Source organism: Hypanus sabinus, chromosome 1 (assembly GCF_030144855.1).
Source record: "Hypanus sabinus isolate sHypSab1 chromosome 1, sHypSab1.hap1, whole genome shotgun sequence".
NCBI classification, from domain to species: Eukaryota; Metazoa; Chordata; class Chondrichthyes; order Myliobatiformes; family Dasyatidae; genus Hypanus; species Hypanus sabinus.
This window is the reverse complement of record NC_082706.1, coordinates 6,091,387-6,108,999: the sequence shown is the minus strand read 5'-3', so window position 1 is coordinate 6,108,999 and position 17,613 is coordinate 6,091,387. Positions and strand designations below refer to the sequence as shown.

Below are 17,613 nucleotides of genomic sequence, written 5' to 3'. Positions count from 1 at the left end.
GGGAGTAGGATCATGGGGCTGATTGGCCTGCACCTCCTGACATCACGGTCCATGGCCACCTCTACTGCCACAATGAGTTCGCTGTCAGGTTGGGGGCAGCAATATTTCATATTCTGCATGAAGATCAACTTCTGTAATGTCTGATAATTTCTCCCTCTTCCCCCTTTTTCCATTCCCCATTCTGATTCCCTTCCTACCCTTTCTCTTTTCCTCACCTGCCTCTCACCTCCCTCCGATGCCCCTTCTTCTTTCTCCCAATGGTCCCACTCTTCTTTCTTATCTGATTTCTCCTTCTCCAGCCCTTTACATCTTCCACCTATCGCCTCCCAGCTTCTCAATTCATCATCCCTCCCCCAACTACACACCTTCCCCCTCACCTGGTCTCACCTATCACCTCCCGCCTTGTACTCCTTCCCTGCCCCCATCTTCTTATTCTGGCTTCTTCCCCCTTCCTTTCTATTCCTGATGAAGGGTCTCAGCCCAAAACATGGACTGTTTATTCCCCTCCATAGATGCTGCCTGATCTGCTGAGTTCCTCCAGCATTTTGTGTGTGTATCTCCTGTTTCATGCTCTTATTCTATAATGTAGCCTTTAACTGTGTATACAAATGTAATGTGGCACAAAGGTTAAATAACTAAGAAAGTATTACCCTTTCTCCAGCTCAGCAGTTCCCTTCCTTTCTATTCCACAGCCGGCCAGATACTTCGTTCTTGTGGTTCCACTCTCCCTTGAAAGGATTAAAGTATATTGTCTGGCGCAAGTACAAGCGGTGGGTTGTCTGTGTATTACTGCTGGTGGTGCCTGTTATCTTCCTCCTATCTATCCTGAATGCAATACCTGTAAGTATTCGGTGTTATCTGAAATGCAAAGCAGTAGCATGAACACTTGTCTAAATAGACACTTCCCAATGAATAGTGAAGCCCACATTTTGCATATAGACTATAGAAGGACACTTCAAAACCAGTCACTTGCATCAAGTACATCTTACATAGGAGCAGAATTAGGGCATTCAGTCCATTGAGTCTGCTGCACTATTCAATCATGACTGATTTATTTCCCGTTCTCCTGCTTTCTTCCTGTAACTTTTGATACCCTTACTAATCAAGAATCTTATCAACATCTGATGAAGGGTTTCAGCCTCTACGTCCGCCTGTGTCAGTGAATTCCACAGATTCACCACCCTGTGGCTAAATTTCTATTCCAAAAGGATATTTTTGAATTATTGTACATGCTCTAGTTAATCCATTTTACTGTCCTGTCTATTTTAAATGAGACTATGTAAAATAATTTTTCCTGTGTCCTTCATTTTTTAAAATAACAATTTGAATATCAGAAACAAATTTAAATTAAGATAATGTCATGCTTCCAGAAGGCTTGCTGTACGCTAGTAGACAGTATGTGGTCCCTCATGAAGGATGCCTGGGCACAACATAACATAACCTTGGAAAAGGTGCGGGCAGTCCTCCCAATGGCCCTCCACCTGGTCCTGTGTGTGACCACTGGGGCTGCCACCTGAACTGCTTGCCACTACCCTGCCTATCCAAAAATCAGGAATGGGGAATGCTGGGAACATTTAACAAAGCAGTGCAAGGGTAGCTTCACTCTTTCTAACCCATGCTGTCCACGCCCTGGGATGCAATAAATGGAAGGTGCTTTTGTTTGTTCAATCACAAACGAGAAAATCTACAGATGCTGGAAATCCAAACAACATAAACAAAATGCTGGAGGAACTCAGCAAGCTAGGCAGCATTTATGAAATGTCAGTCCATGGCCTCCTCTACTGTTAACCAGACGGAATATAATGCATTGCTCCTTCAACCTGATGGCATGATCATCAATTTTTCGAAAACCCAGTAATGCCCCCCACTTTATCATTCCTCATTCCTATTTCCCTCTCTCACCTTACCTGTCCATCACCTCTTTCTGCTTCTCCTTCCCCTTTTCTTACTTCCATGGCCTTCTGTCCTCTCCTATCATATTCCCTCTTCTCCAGCCCTGTATCTCTTTTCACCAATCAACTTCCCAGCTCTTTACTTCACCCCTCCCCCTTCCAGTTTCACCTATCACCTTGTGTTTCTTCCCCACCTCCCTCCACCTTTTTACAATATTTTTATTCAGAAGAAAAATCTTCTAACTCTATGACTCCTTATCTTTTTTTCTCCAGTCCTGATGAAGGGTCTTGGCCCGAAATGTCAACTGTACTCTTTTCCATAGATGCTGCCTGGCTTGCTGAAGTGCTTTTGTTCATTAACTCTTTAAAACAATACAATGTAAGCATGAATGTGAATAGATTAGGAGGTGGCTCATGGTCTCTGGAGGCAAAGGAGAACAATTCTATTCTCTTAAATACGTATTTCTTAAATGGAGAAATTTAAACTTCCTCAACTTGTTCATGGTACATGGAGATGTTCTTTCATTCAAAGAATACTCATCTTTAGAGTGTTACTAATCCTTAGTAATACTTCGGCTGAAAAGTTGTCTCAGTGATTTCCCATGCACCAGTGCCTTTGTTTCACAAATTTGATTGAGTTCTTTGAGGAGGCAACCAAGAGGACTGACAATGGTGGATGTTTTCAAAAAAGGCCTTTAGCAAGGCCTTTTTTTAAAAAATGAGGTTCTGTATGGTAGGCTAGTCTGGAAGGTTAGATCACGTGGGATCCAGGGTGGGCTCCAATGGACTTGATGGTAGAGGACAGAGTATGGTATTGTAGGATTATTTTTCAGATTGGCAGCCTGTGACAACTACTGTGCCACAGGGATTGATACTGTATCCACTGTTACTTGTTATCTACATGAATGATTTGGGTAAGATTGGAGTTGGCATTGTTAGTAAAATTGTAGGTGAGACCAAAATTGACATCATGGTGGACAGTGAAAAGTATTATTTAAGACTAAAGTGGGATCCAGATGTACTGGGGAAGTAGGGCACAGAATGGCAGATGAAATTTAACTTAGACAAATGCAATCATTGCACTTTGGTAAGTTAAACTAGGGCAGGACTATACAGTAAATGGCAGAGTGTAAAGTACATCGGGTAGGGTTACATAGATGTTTGACAGTGGAGACACAGGTCGACAGAGCGATGAAGGAGGCATTTGGCAGGCTGGCCTTCATTAGTCAGGGCGCTGAGTGCAGGAGTTGAGATGTCATATCAACTGTAGAAGATGTTGCTGATACCACATGGAGTAGGTAGTGCCATTCTATTAATCAAAAGAATGGAGGTCATTAAGCTGGAAAGGGCACAGAGAAGTTTCCTATGAATGTTACTAGAAATGTAGGGCTCGAGTTATAAGGTGACTGGATAGGCTGAGCCTTTCTTTCCTGAAGTGTAGGAGGCTAAGGGCAGACCTCATAGAAGTATACAGAATCATGAGAGGCTTAGAAAAGATGAATGGTCACAGCTCCCTCTGCCCAAGGTTATCATCATCACTATGTGCTGTGATATATGATGTGGGTGATCATGATCTCATGACCATGATTGTTCTTGGCAAATTTTTCAACAGAAGTGGTTTGCCATTGGCTTCTTCTGGGCAGTGTCTTTACAAGACGGGTGACCCCAGCCATTATCAACACTCTTCAGATATTGTCTGCCAGGCACCAGCTGCTCATACGACCATCCACCAACTGCTTCCATGGCTTCACATGACCCTGATCGGTAGGGGGGAGGGGCTAAGCAAGTGCTACACCTTGCGGGCTAGTGGAGGGAAGGAACGCCTTACACCTCCTTGGTAGAAATGTATCTCTACCCTGCCACCTTCCACCCCGTTCACAAGGTAGGGAAGTCTAAAACTAAAGGGCATACCTTTAAGATAGGAGGGGTAAGATATAAAGGGGACCTGAGGAGTAAGTGTTTCACAGAGAATGGAGGGCAAGAGGGAATAGAGCTGTTAAAGATAGCGGAGTCAAGGGATATGGGGAGAAGGCAAGAATGGGGTACTGATTGTGGATGATCAGCCATGATCACATTGAATGGCGGTGCTGGTTCGAAGGGCTGTATGGCCTACTCCTGCACCTATTGTCTATACCAAATGAGCTGCCAGGGAAGGCTGTGTAGAGGCAGATACAATTTCATTATTTAAAAGACATGAAAATGTACATAGATAGAAAAGATATAGAGGTACGTGGGCCTAATATGGGCAATGGGACTACCTTGGCCGTAGGGCCTGGCAGCCTGTTCCCATACTGTATAAATTTATGAAACTGTTACCATTAGTTGGAACTGAGGGGTGTTTGAAAATAATTATTAGAAAAGAACTCTCACACTAACAAGTGAGAACAGTGGGTTGGTATCTAGTGTTAACTTTATTACATGGTCTTAGTTTGTCTTCTCTGTACTTCTATTGGTGTTTCACAAGTGAAATGCCTGGTTCCTGCTTGTACCAATCAAGGCATGATAAATGGCCTGAGTTAAGGAGGAAGAAGGGAAACAATTTGGACAACATCCAGCCCTTGATTGCTTTCTAGTGCCTATTGCTGGAAAGTCAGATTAGGTTCAGTGTGAGTGCCTTCCTGTACCTCTGCCCAAATGTGCATATTGCAAATTCCATTACGATCAGCTGCCCACGCACACCATTTGGACATGTGTATAGTCACATTCATGTAGGCTTTGAAAGACAGCCCATCTTGGTCTGATAGGGGAAATTCAAGGGGAAACTGAAAACCATAAGAATAGGAGCAGAATTTGGCTATTCAGCCCATCAAGTCTGCTCCACCATTCCATCATGGCTTATTTATTATCCCTCTCAACTCCATTCTGATTTCTCCCTGTAACCTTTTGACACCCTTACTAATCAAGAACCTATCAACTTCCGCTTTAAATATACTCAATGACTTGACCTTCAAAGCCATCTGTGGCAACAAATTCCATAGGTTCACCACCCTCTGGCTAAAGAAATTCCTCCTAATCTCTGTTCTCAGAATAGAGATGTCCTATTCTGAGGCTGTGCCCTCTGGTTCAAGACTCCCCCACATCTACTTTCAATATTCAATAGATTTCAAAGAGAACACCCTCATTCTTTTAAATTCCAGCGCGTGCAGGCCCAGTGCAATCAAACACTTGTCATGCGTTAACCTTGTCATTCCCAGGATCAATCTCGTGAAACTCCTCCAGCACATTCTTTCTTAGATAAGGACCCATATTGGTCACAGTCTGACCAGTGCCATGTACAGCCTCAGCATTACTCAAAAATAAAAATAATTCCAACCATGTTCCCACTAAATATTGTAGAGAACTACGTACAGCTGAGCAAGTCAATGAGAGGCAGGGTCGTCTCCTGAAATTCTTCCCATCCTTATGGCAGGTAATTCACTGTCTTAACTGGTGAATGAAGCCAACACTACCACCATGTAATAAACTGGGTTTTATTTCTTTCCTTGAATTTGTTTTCTTAACAGAACACTATAGCAAAGTTTTTGTTGCAGTCCACTAGATTTCATAGAAAAAAGTGACAAGAAGCCACTGAAGCCAGAAGGCAGCCAGTTCCAAGTTGAGCGGTTTGGCATGGAGGGATCAACAACCCAGAAGCATGCTTCCAGCGTGTTACTTTCCCTTAACTACTTTTGATGTTGACCATGACATGAAATGCAGTTGGTGTGCAAGAGGATAACACCATTTGAGGGAGTAATCAATGTGCATAATCCAACTCTCATTTGTAACAATTTCAAAAGGAAACTTCATCCTCCAAAGTTGCTTCCCCTGTTGTCATCTAAATTCCTGCTGAAGAGATTAAAAAATAAGTGTTAAATTGCAGGAATCACTCACTTGAGACTTGAAGAGCAGTGTTTCCACATGCGAGCACTTTCCAAAATGTTTCATTTACTTACAACTTTTTAAAAACATTTTTAACAGATTTTTTTCCAAAGCATTTGCTGAAATAATCTATAGAATATTCTGTATTGTTAAATACATATATCCAGCCAGTGTAAATAAAGCCCAAATACACTCTGATTTTGCTTAGTTTTGGTTTTGTTTATAATACTGAAAAAGGCAGACAGAGTAAGTGGGGCTGGTGGTGGGTGTGGGTGTGGGGGAGATTAGAGGGGGGATTGAAATTGGATTGAGGGTTTTGAAAATTCCCTCTATGTAGAACAGATATGGGAGTGAGTTAGAGGCTGAATCCCAATAGAAGTGTGTGTTTAACATCTAGTGTTGATAATAACTGACCCAGCAAAGAAAAAAGGGCTTATCAAAATATTTTGATTTTAAAGATTAATTATTTAATTATTTCATCTTTAATTTGTCTTCCTGAGATGTCATTTTATATGGTATGACTAATAATTTGGAAGTTGTGATCCAAATGTTCCAATTATACACAAGTCCTAGAAGCACCAAGATTCTTTTCTTACCACTTAGATGCCATTTGAATATCTTGAAATGCATTGCCAGCTTTGCTAGAAGATTGGGTTCTGTGATGGACAGGTTGTAGGAAATGGGGATGTTCCTGGGGCTTTTGTAAATACCAGTTAGAAAGGGGATGAGTTACAATGGGACAGTGCTTTTCACCACAGGAATGAGGGAAAGTGGCAAAGGTGACAACCCAAACTTGGGATGTAGCCTAAACAAGGGACAAATAATCTTTCAGATAACAAATGGTTTTGAATGTGGAGAACTGCATTGAGAGGAGGTGCAAACAAATCCTCTTTAGGAGTCAGCTTCCACAAAAGAGCAGTGGTGTGTCCACTTCCCAAAAGTGCAACAGCCTGCCCAGATGTGGGCCCTGGGAGCTAGGATGGTACCTAAGCTGGCTGGTGATATTTGGTGCAGTGTTCCAGATGCAGGACGTGTTGCTTCATCATCCTCATGGAGAGGGAGCAAGTTTGTCCAGGTATGGAAATTGGATGATTTTGTGAAATAAATAATGATTTTTATAAGTTGTGGTCCAATTTGCCATCCAGATATGGAAGCCAAGCAAGTCATGGCAAGTCTCTTTACAGTCTTGGCTGATTCTTGGTGCAACACCGAGGGAATGTTGCTCTGATGAAGGTGCTATCTTTTTGAAGAGATGTTAGAGGATCCCCATATGTCTACCTAGCCAGATGTAAAATATTAGTTGACATTGTTCAAAGAGGAATAAGAAAGTGTTCTCCCCAGAGACCTGGGCTAATGTTTATTTTACATAAACAAGCTCATAGGCCATAAAGTCCTTTGAAGTGTCTAGTTTATTGTGAAGCATTGAGTTGAACAGCTCCTGGAAGTGCCTGACCACAGACTTATTGATCTGCATTGGCCATGCCCACCCTATGCCTTAATTCAGATTCAGATTCATTTATTTCTCACATGCACATGGAACATACAGTAAAAAGCATCATTTTTGCATTAACCAACACACCAAAGCCAGTAAGTGTCATCACACATTCTGACACCAACACAACATATGCACAATGCTCAGCAGAACAACACAACACATACCAAGCAACAATAGCATGACAAGCCCTGTTCCTCTCTCCCACCCACATACTCTCACAGTCTTCTAACTCCACAACAAACCTCCAGTCTCCAGCATTGGGCATCATGTTCCTGACTTTCGATTGACCCCTGTGATCTCTCTACAGCCTCTATATGTATGACTAGTAACATGAAAGTTGTGCAATAGCAACCTATCCGAAAAGGTATTTTCCTCTCCCATCAGCAAAACATAAGGTAGTGAACTCCATATAACACTGAATGAAGTTACGTGTAATTAGTCAAATGGTTTTGCTTTTTGTAGATAATGTTGTTTACAAAACTCACATTAAAGCATTATTCTCCTTGTCCAGAGTGCACTCAGCCCAGGTTATCCATTGAACTGAAAGGCTTCCTAACACAAAGTGCACCCTCAGCAGTGGTGCAGGTAGTTGGCTTGGATGGGCCCTTAAGACTGCTTTTGGACCTATAATAGGCCAGGCCAATGGGCAAATTGCAAAGAACATTACAGTACAGTACCAACCCTTTGGCCCACAATATTGTGCTGACCTTCTAACCAACTCTAAGAGAATCTAACTCTTCCCTCCTACATTGAAAAAGGAACTATTAACCATGTTCCTATCTAAAAGTTTTGTAAATGCTCCTTGTGTATCTCCCTCTATCTGGCAGGGTATTTCACACACCCACCACTCTTGTGTGTAGACCAGCTGTCCACTCTATCTATGCCTCTTATCAACTTTGTACACTTCATAATCAAGTTACCTCTCATCCTCCTTGTCTCCAAAGAGAAAAGCCTTAGTTCACTCAACCTATCTTCAAGAGACATGCCCTGTAGTCCAGGGTGCATTTTGGAAATCTCTGTACCCTCTCTGGAGTTTCCACATCCTTCCTATAATGAGGCGATCAGAACTGAACACAATATTCCAAGTTTGACCTGGCCAGCATTTTACAGAATGGCATTTGAACTTGATTCCCCCAACTAATGAAGGCCAACACACAATATGCCTTCTTACTGCAGCAACTTTGAGGGATCTGTGGGCATGGACCTACTGCTAAGAATCTGCCACTAACCCTGTATTCTGCCTTTAAGCTCAAACTTCCAAATTGATGGAGGTTCCCCAACCAACTTCTCTCAGCTGCAGCTGTCCTGGTAATATGTGACAGTAGAGGGAGCCATTCTAAAAACCTTTTCAATTACCAGACAAAGGAGTTATATGAACCCTGACTCCTTTACATTTTGTTTTCTCCGCCAACCTGATCAGTGTGAAATCACTTGGTAAAATATTTGAAACTACCAACTTAGGCTTTGTATGTATTTCCACGTTTTGTTTAATTATATTTAAACAGTAGCATAAACGTTGGTTCACAATAGTTTTAAACATTGCTGCCTAATTGGGGCAAAATACAAATCACCATTACAGCAGCTGTTTATGGGTTTTTCCAATCTGAAATGTTAACCATTTCTTTCTATAGATACAACCTGAACCGTTTCCTATTTACAGCATTTTCCATTTTTATTTGTGTGTTCCCCGTGACTAGCCCATTTTTAAAAAAAAGTTGATTCTGAACAAATTCTGGACCATATATCACAAAGACAGTAACTCTGAGTCTTGCTATGCATGTGAAAGAAGACTCAACACCACATTATCCGTTGATTGCATTTGATCCACAGATAGATAAACAAAAATAACCTTTGAAACTTTTCTGAAGTTCAGTAGTACAGACACTTCGGGAGTGCAATACTTTACAGATCTCTGGTGCTTTATTGAACTGCTAGTGTTTTAACCTTTTCAGTTTTAGTGGCAATGCTCAAGAAGGAATTTCACATCTACATTTTGCTGCTCCTTTCCTGAACTTGTAGTTCAGCTGTGCGGGGCTGTAATGCTTTCATTGTACATGAATAAAAATCTGAAATAATGAAAATTCTCATTACACCATCTGCTACCTGTGCAAAGGAGTTGGTTGGGGTGGCTTCCTCATGGTCTTCTGTTGGTGCTGAAGCCTTACTGCAAACTACCTTGCACATATTTTGAAGTAGACTGATCTGACGTCCTTAAACCTCTTGAGCCCAATTTTTAGATGTCAGCAAATTTATAGGATAAAGAAAAATATTGTTCTTTTGTAATTTAGATACAGCAGGTGACTCGCCCTTCCAGCCCAATGAGTCCAAGGTGTCCAATTACACCCATGTGACTAATTGACAAACTAACCCATATTTGGATGTGAGAGGAAACAAGGTCTCCTGACCTTGGTGATATTTCACCTCACATTTTGTCTGGCTTACTATTACTCTACCCCTCCCATCTTCACATTTGAACTGTATTGCTGTGTATTTTTAAGGCTCCAGTAATTTTTCCACTCAGTGCTGAATCTTCACTGACACTGCTCATCTCCACCCTTCCTCCTCCACAGTTATTTCTGATTTCATCAATAACGGTTGGAAAAGGTTTTGAATGAACATTGTTGCATCTGTTGCCTTGCTGCATTTTTTATTTATTAGTTTTTCAAGATTTGGGCAACAATTTCAAGACATTTATTGTAATGGCCTTAAGCCACAACCAGCAACTAACTGCCTTGCTAGGCCATTTCAGAGTCAGGACATAAATATACCAGGTTCCATACTTTGTGTTTTTCCAGTTACACAATCAAAGTGGGAGTGAGAGGGGAAGTAACTCAAGTCAAGGAGAAAGATTTACAAAGGAGTGTGTTTATGGGCTTTCACCATTTTTCCAGTGGCCTAATGATACTCGCAATTCATTAGCAAGGGCAAATAAAAATAAAGCAGGGACAAGCAGAGCAGCCATTATGTGAGTAGGCCAGTGTTAAGAGTGGTGAGGCTTTGACTCAAAAGGCTTGGGCAAGGCAAGTATCTGGTAAGTTTCTTCTTTTGTTAGTGCATGGTTGGACATACTGGAGGTTGTGGTAGACCAAAAGACCCTCTGGAAAATCCAGGCAGTTCTGGACAATGGTTCTCACCCCCTGCATGCTGCCTTAACTGAACAGAGGAGCTCTTTCAGTAATATAACACACTGCTCCAAAGTGTGTTATGAGGAGGTCATTCTTGCCCTTGGCCATCATGCTCCATAATGAGTTAACCTATAGATAAGGAAGCGATCTTGTAATGTTTGACTTGTAAATCTTGTACATTTTATTTTGTTAACTTGTTTTTATTCTTTGCTTCTAATATTTGTATATCTGCAATTGTAATGCTACTATGACACTAATTTCCTTTGGGATCAATAAAGTATCTATCTAGTTAGAATGGTTCCAGGGGCTCTATTGTATTCTTTGTATGAGATGTGGGAAGTCAGGAAGACCACCAACCTCCTGGTTAACAACTGCACCAGGTGCACCCAACCTGCCGCTCCTCAGAACATGTTACAGAACTGAAGCTGCAGCTCAATGACCTTTAGCTCATATAGGAAACTAAGGGGCTAGTAAATAGGAGATACAGGCAGATAGACCCCAAAAGTTGCAGGAGGCAGGTACCTGGCAGAGTGTCAGGAGAGGGAAAGGAGATGGGCAGCCAGTACAGAGTACTGCTGCGGCCATTCCACTCAATAATAAGTATACCATCTTGGATACTGTTGAGTGGGATGACCTAACCAGGGAGGAGCTGCAGTGACCAGATCTCTGACACTATGGCTCAGAAGGGAAGGAAGAAGAGAGCTGCAATAGTGATAAGGGATGCCCATACTGAGAGGAGCAGACATGAGATTATGTCATTGTGATAGATACACCAGGGTGGTATGTTACTGTCAGGGACATCTTGGATCAGGTCCATAATATTCTAAAAGGGGGAGGATGAGCAGCCTGAAGACTTGGTACATATTGGCCAACGGCATAAGTAGGAAAAGGGAGGAGACCCTAAAGAGAGAATTTAGGGAACTAGGTAGAAAGCTGAAAAGCTGGAACTCCAGGGTAGCAATATTCTGATTGCTGCCTGTGCCTGCTTCACCTCCTGGCCAATTCACACCAGAAATAACAGCAGATACACACTTCAGTATGATGATTCATACCTAATTATTACTACAATAGTATTGCATGGTCTCCCACTGAAGCATTTTAACCATTTCACACGACTTAGTACTGTGCAGTCACTTGTAACCCTCAAATGAAAATTAATAACATTAGGTTGCATTGAAACTTTTAAGATTTTAAAAATGTTATAAAATTCTTTGGGACTTCCAGAAGTATATGAGCAAACTCCAGTACTTTGTATTCCATCTTTTCTTCTTTAAATGTTATGCTGATACTCCTAATGTTGTCATCAATTAATTAATTTTGAGGTAGTGCGGAATAGGCCCATCAGTACTGACAAATCCAGTTTAACCCTAACCTAATCACAGGATAATTTATAATGACCAAATAACTCACCTAATACATCTGTGGACTGTGGGAGGAAATTGAAGCACCCAAGGAAAACACATACATTCCACAGAGAGGACAAACTCCTTTCACGATTTGGCAGATGAATGTGTAGCTGAGGAACTGGTGCAGGGGACAGAGCTTCAGATTCTGGATCATTAGGATCATCAGTGGTTGAACCCACTAGGGGATCAGCTATTCTTGATTGGGTGTTTTGTAATGAATTGGATTTAATGGGTGATATTAAGGTAAAGGAACCTTTAGGAAGCAGTGATCTTCACCCTGCAGTTTGAGAGGGAGAAGCTAAAGTCAGATGTATCCGTATTAGTGGAGTAAAGGGAATTACAGGGGCATGGAAGAGGAGTTTGCCAAAGTTAATTGGAAGGGGACAGCAGTAGGGATGATGGCAGAGAGTCTCTGGGAGCAATTCGGAACGTAGGATAGATACATCCCAAAGTTGTAGTAGTATTCTAAAGGCAGGAAGACACAACTATTATTGCAAGGGATGTCAAAGACAACATACAAGCAAAAAAAAAGGGCATATAAAAGCAAAAAAAAGGGAATTAGTTTGGGAAGTTTAAAAAAATTAACAGAAGGCAAGTAAAAATGCTGTGAGGGAAAACTTGAAATATGAAGGTAAGCTAGTCATTAATATCAGAGGATGCCAAAAGTTTCTCAGATAAAGAAAGGCAGAAGTAGATATTGGACTGGGGATGAGGAAATCATAAACTGAATAACTACTTTTCGTCAGACTTCACTGTGGAAGATACTAGCAGTATGCCAGAAGTTCAAGCGTCAGTAGGCCAAAGTAAGTGCAGGTTCTTGGGAAGCTGAAAGTTTTGGAGGTAGCTGAAGAGATTGTGGAGGCATTAGTAATGATTTTTCAAGAATTACTAGAAGAGGACTGGAAAATTGCAAATATCATTCCACTCTTGAAGAGGGGAGGGAGGCAGAAGCAAGAAATTTTAGTCCAGTTAGCCTGACCTCAGTGGCTGAGATATTGGAGTCAATTGTTAATGATGTGGATTCAGGGTACTTAAAGGCACATGATAAAATAAAGTCAGCATGGTTTCCTTCAGAGAAAAATTTTTCTGACAAATCTGTTAGAATTCTTTGAGGAAATACAATCAAGACAGACAAAGTAGAATCAGTGGATGTTGTGTACAAGGTGCCATATACAAGACTGCTTACAGGAAATGTACAAGCATGGATAGAGCATTGGCTGGTTGGCACGAGGCAGAGTGGAAATAAAGGGAGCCTTTTTGATTGACTGCCAGTGATTAGTGGTGTTCTGAAGGGCTTGGTTTTGAGACTGCTTTTTATGTTGAACATCAATGATTTGGATAATGGGTTTGTGGAGGAGCAGGTTGTGTTGAAGAAGTAGGGAGGCTGTAGAAGGACTTAAATAGATTAGAAGAATGGGTAAAGAAGTGGCAATTAAAATACAGTGTTGGGTGTATGGTCGTGCACTTTTGGTGAAGGGAATAGAAGTGTAGACTATTTCCTAAATAGGAAGAAAATTCTAAAATCCAAGGTGCAAGGGGACTTTGAAATCTTCGTGCAGGATCCCCTAAAGGTTAACTTGCAGGATGAGTCAATGGTGAGGAAGGCAAATGCAATGTTAGCATTAATTTAGAGGACTAAATACAGAAGCAAGGATGCAATGCTGAGCCTTTATAAGGCATTTGTGAGGCTTCACTTGGAGCATTGCGAGCAATTTTGGGCCATCTAAGGGCGTGCCAACATTGGAGAAGGTTCAGAGGAGGTTCCTGAGCATGATTCTGGAAATGAAAATTATATGTGGAGCATTTGATGGCTCTGGGCTTCTACTCACTGGAACTTAGCAGAATGGGGCGGGTGTGTTAGCTCATTGAAACCTATTGAATGTTGAAAGGACTGGATAAAGTGGATGTGGAGAGGATATTTTACTTTAGTAGGGGAGTCTAGGACCAGAGAACTGAGATGAGGAATTTCTTTAGCCAGAGGATGATTATGGAATTTGTTGCCACAGGTGGCTGTGGAGGCCAAGTCTTTACATTTATTCAAGGCAGAGATTGATAGATTATTGATTGGTCAGGGCATGAAGGGATACAGGGAGAAGACTGAGAGGGAAAATGGATCAGCCATGATGAAATGGTGTAGCAGTCACAAATGGCCTAATTCTGCAAATATATATTATGGTCTTTTGGACTATATGAAGACTATGTTTCCGATAGTGGGGGAGTCTAGGACCAGAGGGCACAGTCTGAATATAGAGATGTCCATTTAGAATAGAGATGAGGAGGAATTTCTTTAGCCAGTAGTGGTGAGTCTGTGGAGGCCAGGTCATTAAATTGATTAGTCAGTGTGTGTTAGGTTATAGGGGAATAGATTTGGGAGGGAAATGAGCCAGCCATGATGAATGGGCCAAATAGCCTAATTCTGCTCCTGTGTCTTATGATTCACAAATAGACGATAAAGACAGCAGATTTCCCTCCATTATGGACAGCAGTATGGGTAGACGGGTATTTAACAGTATGGACAGATGGGTATTTAACAGCAACTTGGTAAGCTTTGTAGATAACATTAATTAAACATAATGAGTAAATGATCAGGAACTAGATTCCACAATTGTCATTGTGGTATTTGATCTCGGACCTCTGAGTTACCAGTTAGGTGAAGTAATTGTACATTTTCTTCAAGACCATAGTGTGGGAGACCAAGACCACATTTAACCTGCCAACACTTACTAGCTGGGCATATGGGAACTAAATGTTCACTGATACTGTTGGAATTGGGCAAGTGATTTTCTTAGAGCAACTTTGGCAAGTGGGATCAGAAGATTGACATTGACTTGTCCAGGCTATTCCCAGTCACAGAACTTGACAAGAAAACATTAGATAACTTCAGAAATGCAATGCATTCTTACCAGTAATTCCACCACCTTAGGTATGCATGTTTTCGTGAATTTTCTTGGAAGAAATTATCTTTTATATGCAGTCCCAAATTATGGTAGCCTAAGGGGGTGGAAGAGATTCCAAGCTCCAAGACCCATGCTGAGGTTGGGGAAATTTTCTCGCTGTTGCCAATGACTCATTAGATTAATAGATCATAATTGTATTGACACTTGTAGGAGCTTTCTCACACCAACAACTGTCACTGCATTCCCAAGTATTTCATTGTGTGAATTGTACAAGGCCTCACTCACATAAGACTGCAAAACAGGATTGGTCATGGGAGAAGATAATTGGAATCTGGATAGAAACTTTATAATATTAGCAAGCCTCTTTAAAATAACAGCAATACTATCTGTAATGGACTGACAGAAATACCATAACTAACAGTAAAAGACTTCTGCAATATCTCTAAAGTCACAATTTGTCTTCTCCCATGAGCACAGACACAATGAACTTGTCAGGCAAAGAATTGTGCCAGTGCTGATCAACACAAATGCTTCACACCACTGCCAAATAACTGCCAGTCATGAACAGGGAACACTGGATGAAATAACACTCTTCTCCACCTTTACACCTGGGTTAAGTGTTGGTCATTGGGCCATTGTTGGAGAAGTATAAACATTGAAATGAGGATAATGGCAGTCAGTCATGTCACCAGTGTGTGTTCAATGTATTTACCAAGCCCCTAGAGCACACCAGCTGCTATACTGAACACTCCCTGCTTTACTCCTGCATGCTTGCTTCTGGTTTTGTGAGTTTACTTCATTTAAATATATATTTATTATTGTAATTTATAACAGTTTTCACAACATATGTCAGTGATAGTAAATCTGATTCTGCTTGCACATTATCCTTGCTCTCAGGTCAATTCTGTCACTTGTTTAGATTAAGAACTACAAACATAAGGTCACCAGGCAAGAGAGACTAGCAAATGGTGATCAATCATTGGGGCGGCACAGTTAGCACATTACAGTGTCAACAGCCCAGGTTCAATTCCACTACTGTCTGGGGAGTTTGTACGTTCTTCCTGTGACCATGTGGGTTTCCTATGTGTGCTCCAGTTTCCTTCCACATCCCAAAGATGTATGGGTTAGTAGGTTAATTGGTCACACGGGTGTTATGGGCTGGTTGGACTGGAAGGGCCTGTTACAGTGTTGTATCTCTAAATAAAATCCCAAGAGCAGCAAAGGCTAAAATAGCACTGGCCTCCATGCACACAGTGTTAATGGTGGAATGTCAAAGAGCCTAGCAAATTAGCAGAGAGATCGTAAATACATCCCCACTCCCCCAGCAGTGTGCAACACACGCTTTACTGTGGACGTGGCACGTGAAGCAACCACTCAAAACAAAAGCAGCTGACCCACAGTTCCGCCTGCCTTAAGATTTACAGCAAATTTATTCTAATGCACTATCAAATCAGAAGTAAGATGCACTTCACTTTGTCCTCACAGGGAAATATTTGAACCATTATCAGGCATAACCCATCCCCACACACGCACATACACCTTTTTTACACATATCTGTTATAACACAAAATTATGAAACATTTCAAGTGTGATCTTCACACTATCCTGAAAAATAAACTCAACTGAAAGTAACAGTTTCAACTGCACATAGTTCAAGTGTCCTTTGGGTTAGAATAAAAGGGGAACAGTCACACAATGACTTTCTTCCTCATTTCAGTTTTGTTTTCTTACTTAAGTAGCAGCTGGAAGTGGTTTGTCAGTTTAAAAAAAAATATTCTTGCAAAGCACTTTCAAAGCCCACCATAGTGATTAGTGGCTACAGTGAGATTCTCCACAATATTTAGGGAGGGTCTGTACTGGATTGTAGTGTAGTCCTAACATTCACAACACAACAGAGCAGATTTGTTCAGGGAGAGAGGCATTGTAAAACTTCCCTTCACTTTTGCTCTTCCGATCAGAGTATTCCTGCAGTGCATTTAAAAAAAAGGGACTGAAGTTCATACTATTACATCAGTTCTCTCTTTAAAACTGTAGAATTTCTTTGGGACAGTGGGGATTCTCATTAACGTCTGCCTGAGTATAACACAGGGTCAAGTAGGTATGGATTCCTCTTGAAAGCAGTACACAGAGTAACAATGAAGAGCCAGTGAAATGAGGCATCCTTGAAGGAAAGCAAGCCCATTCTGTGCTTGTTCCCGGACATGGGCTCTTGGCCTCTCCGCTGCCTGGGACCTCAGTAGAAGCGCTTGCGGCTCTGCTCCTGCCATTTCTGGAAGACAATGACTCCGATCACAGCAAGCACCATCAGACCCACCAGCGAGAAGAAGCTGATGAAGAACAGCGTTACGCCACTCATCGGCTCAGAATCTGGATCATCTGCTCAAAGTAACAAACAAATTAGCAGCATTCTGCACATCGGGCATGGGAAACATCACACAAGGAAAAGTCAGAACACTAGCAGAGCCGTACCAACTTATACTATTTGTTTATGGCTGACAGAAGGGGGCATAATTTTAAGGTGAATGGAGGAATGATGGGGCATATCAGAGGTAAGTTGTAATTGAGTGGAATTGCTGCATGGTGATGGTAGGCACAAATACATTAGGCACATGAATGACAGAAGGGTTAAATTGATCTTAAGAGCTGGTTAAAAGGTTGCACAACATAGTGGGCCGAAGGGCCTGTATTGTGCTGTAATGTTCATGTTCAAAACCTCTACATGACCATTTCTAGCCTGACAACCAGAGGTATTTCCCCGCTGAGAAATAAAGAGCCAGGGATCACGGCCTCATAGAGCTTGGCCATGTAGGACAGAGATGAATCGGAACTTCATCCCTCTGAATGTGATGAATGGGTGGAATTCTGAATCCCAACGAGCTGTGGTCAATGATCAGCCTTACACCGGATTCAAAACTGATATGAATAGATCGCAAGATATTA

General features: G+C 41.6%; 2 protein-coding genes across 3 annotated transcripts in view; one reads left to right on the top strand and one right to left on the bottom strand.

The window, feature by feature from the left end:
* Nucleotides 1–5,569, top strand: part of LOC132401505 (myoferlin-like) — a 152,534-nt gene extending 146,965 nt beyond the window's left edge. The window contains exons 44-45 of the mRNA XM_059983881.1: nt 693–840; nt 5,423–5,569. Of these exons, the coding sequence (XP_059839864.1) occupies nt 693–840; nt 5,423–5,449 (175 nt within the window). The 3' untranslated portion in view covers nt 5,450–5,569. The remainder of the gene's footprint in view (nt 1–692; nt 841–5,422) is intronic.
* A 5,840-nt stretch (nt 5,570–11,409) lies between these two features.
* LOC132390711 (VIP36-like protein) overlaps nt 11,410–17,613 on the bottom strand; it is a 34,714-nt gene continuing 28,510 nt past the window's right edge. For both annotated transcript variants that reach the window (XM_059963276.1, XM_059963270.1), the window contains one exon: nt 11,410–17,049. In XM_059963276.1, coding sequence (XP_059819259.1) covers nt 16,907–17,049 — 143 coding nt within the window. In that variant the 3' untranslated portion in view covers nt 11,410–16,906. The remainder of the gene's footprint in view (nt 17,050–17,613) is intronic.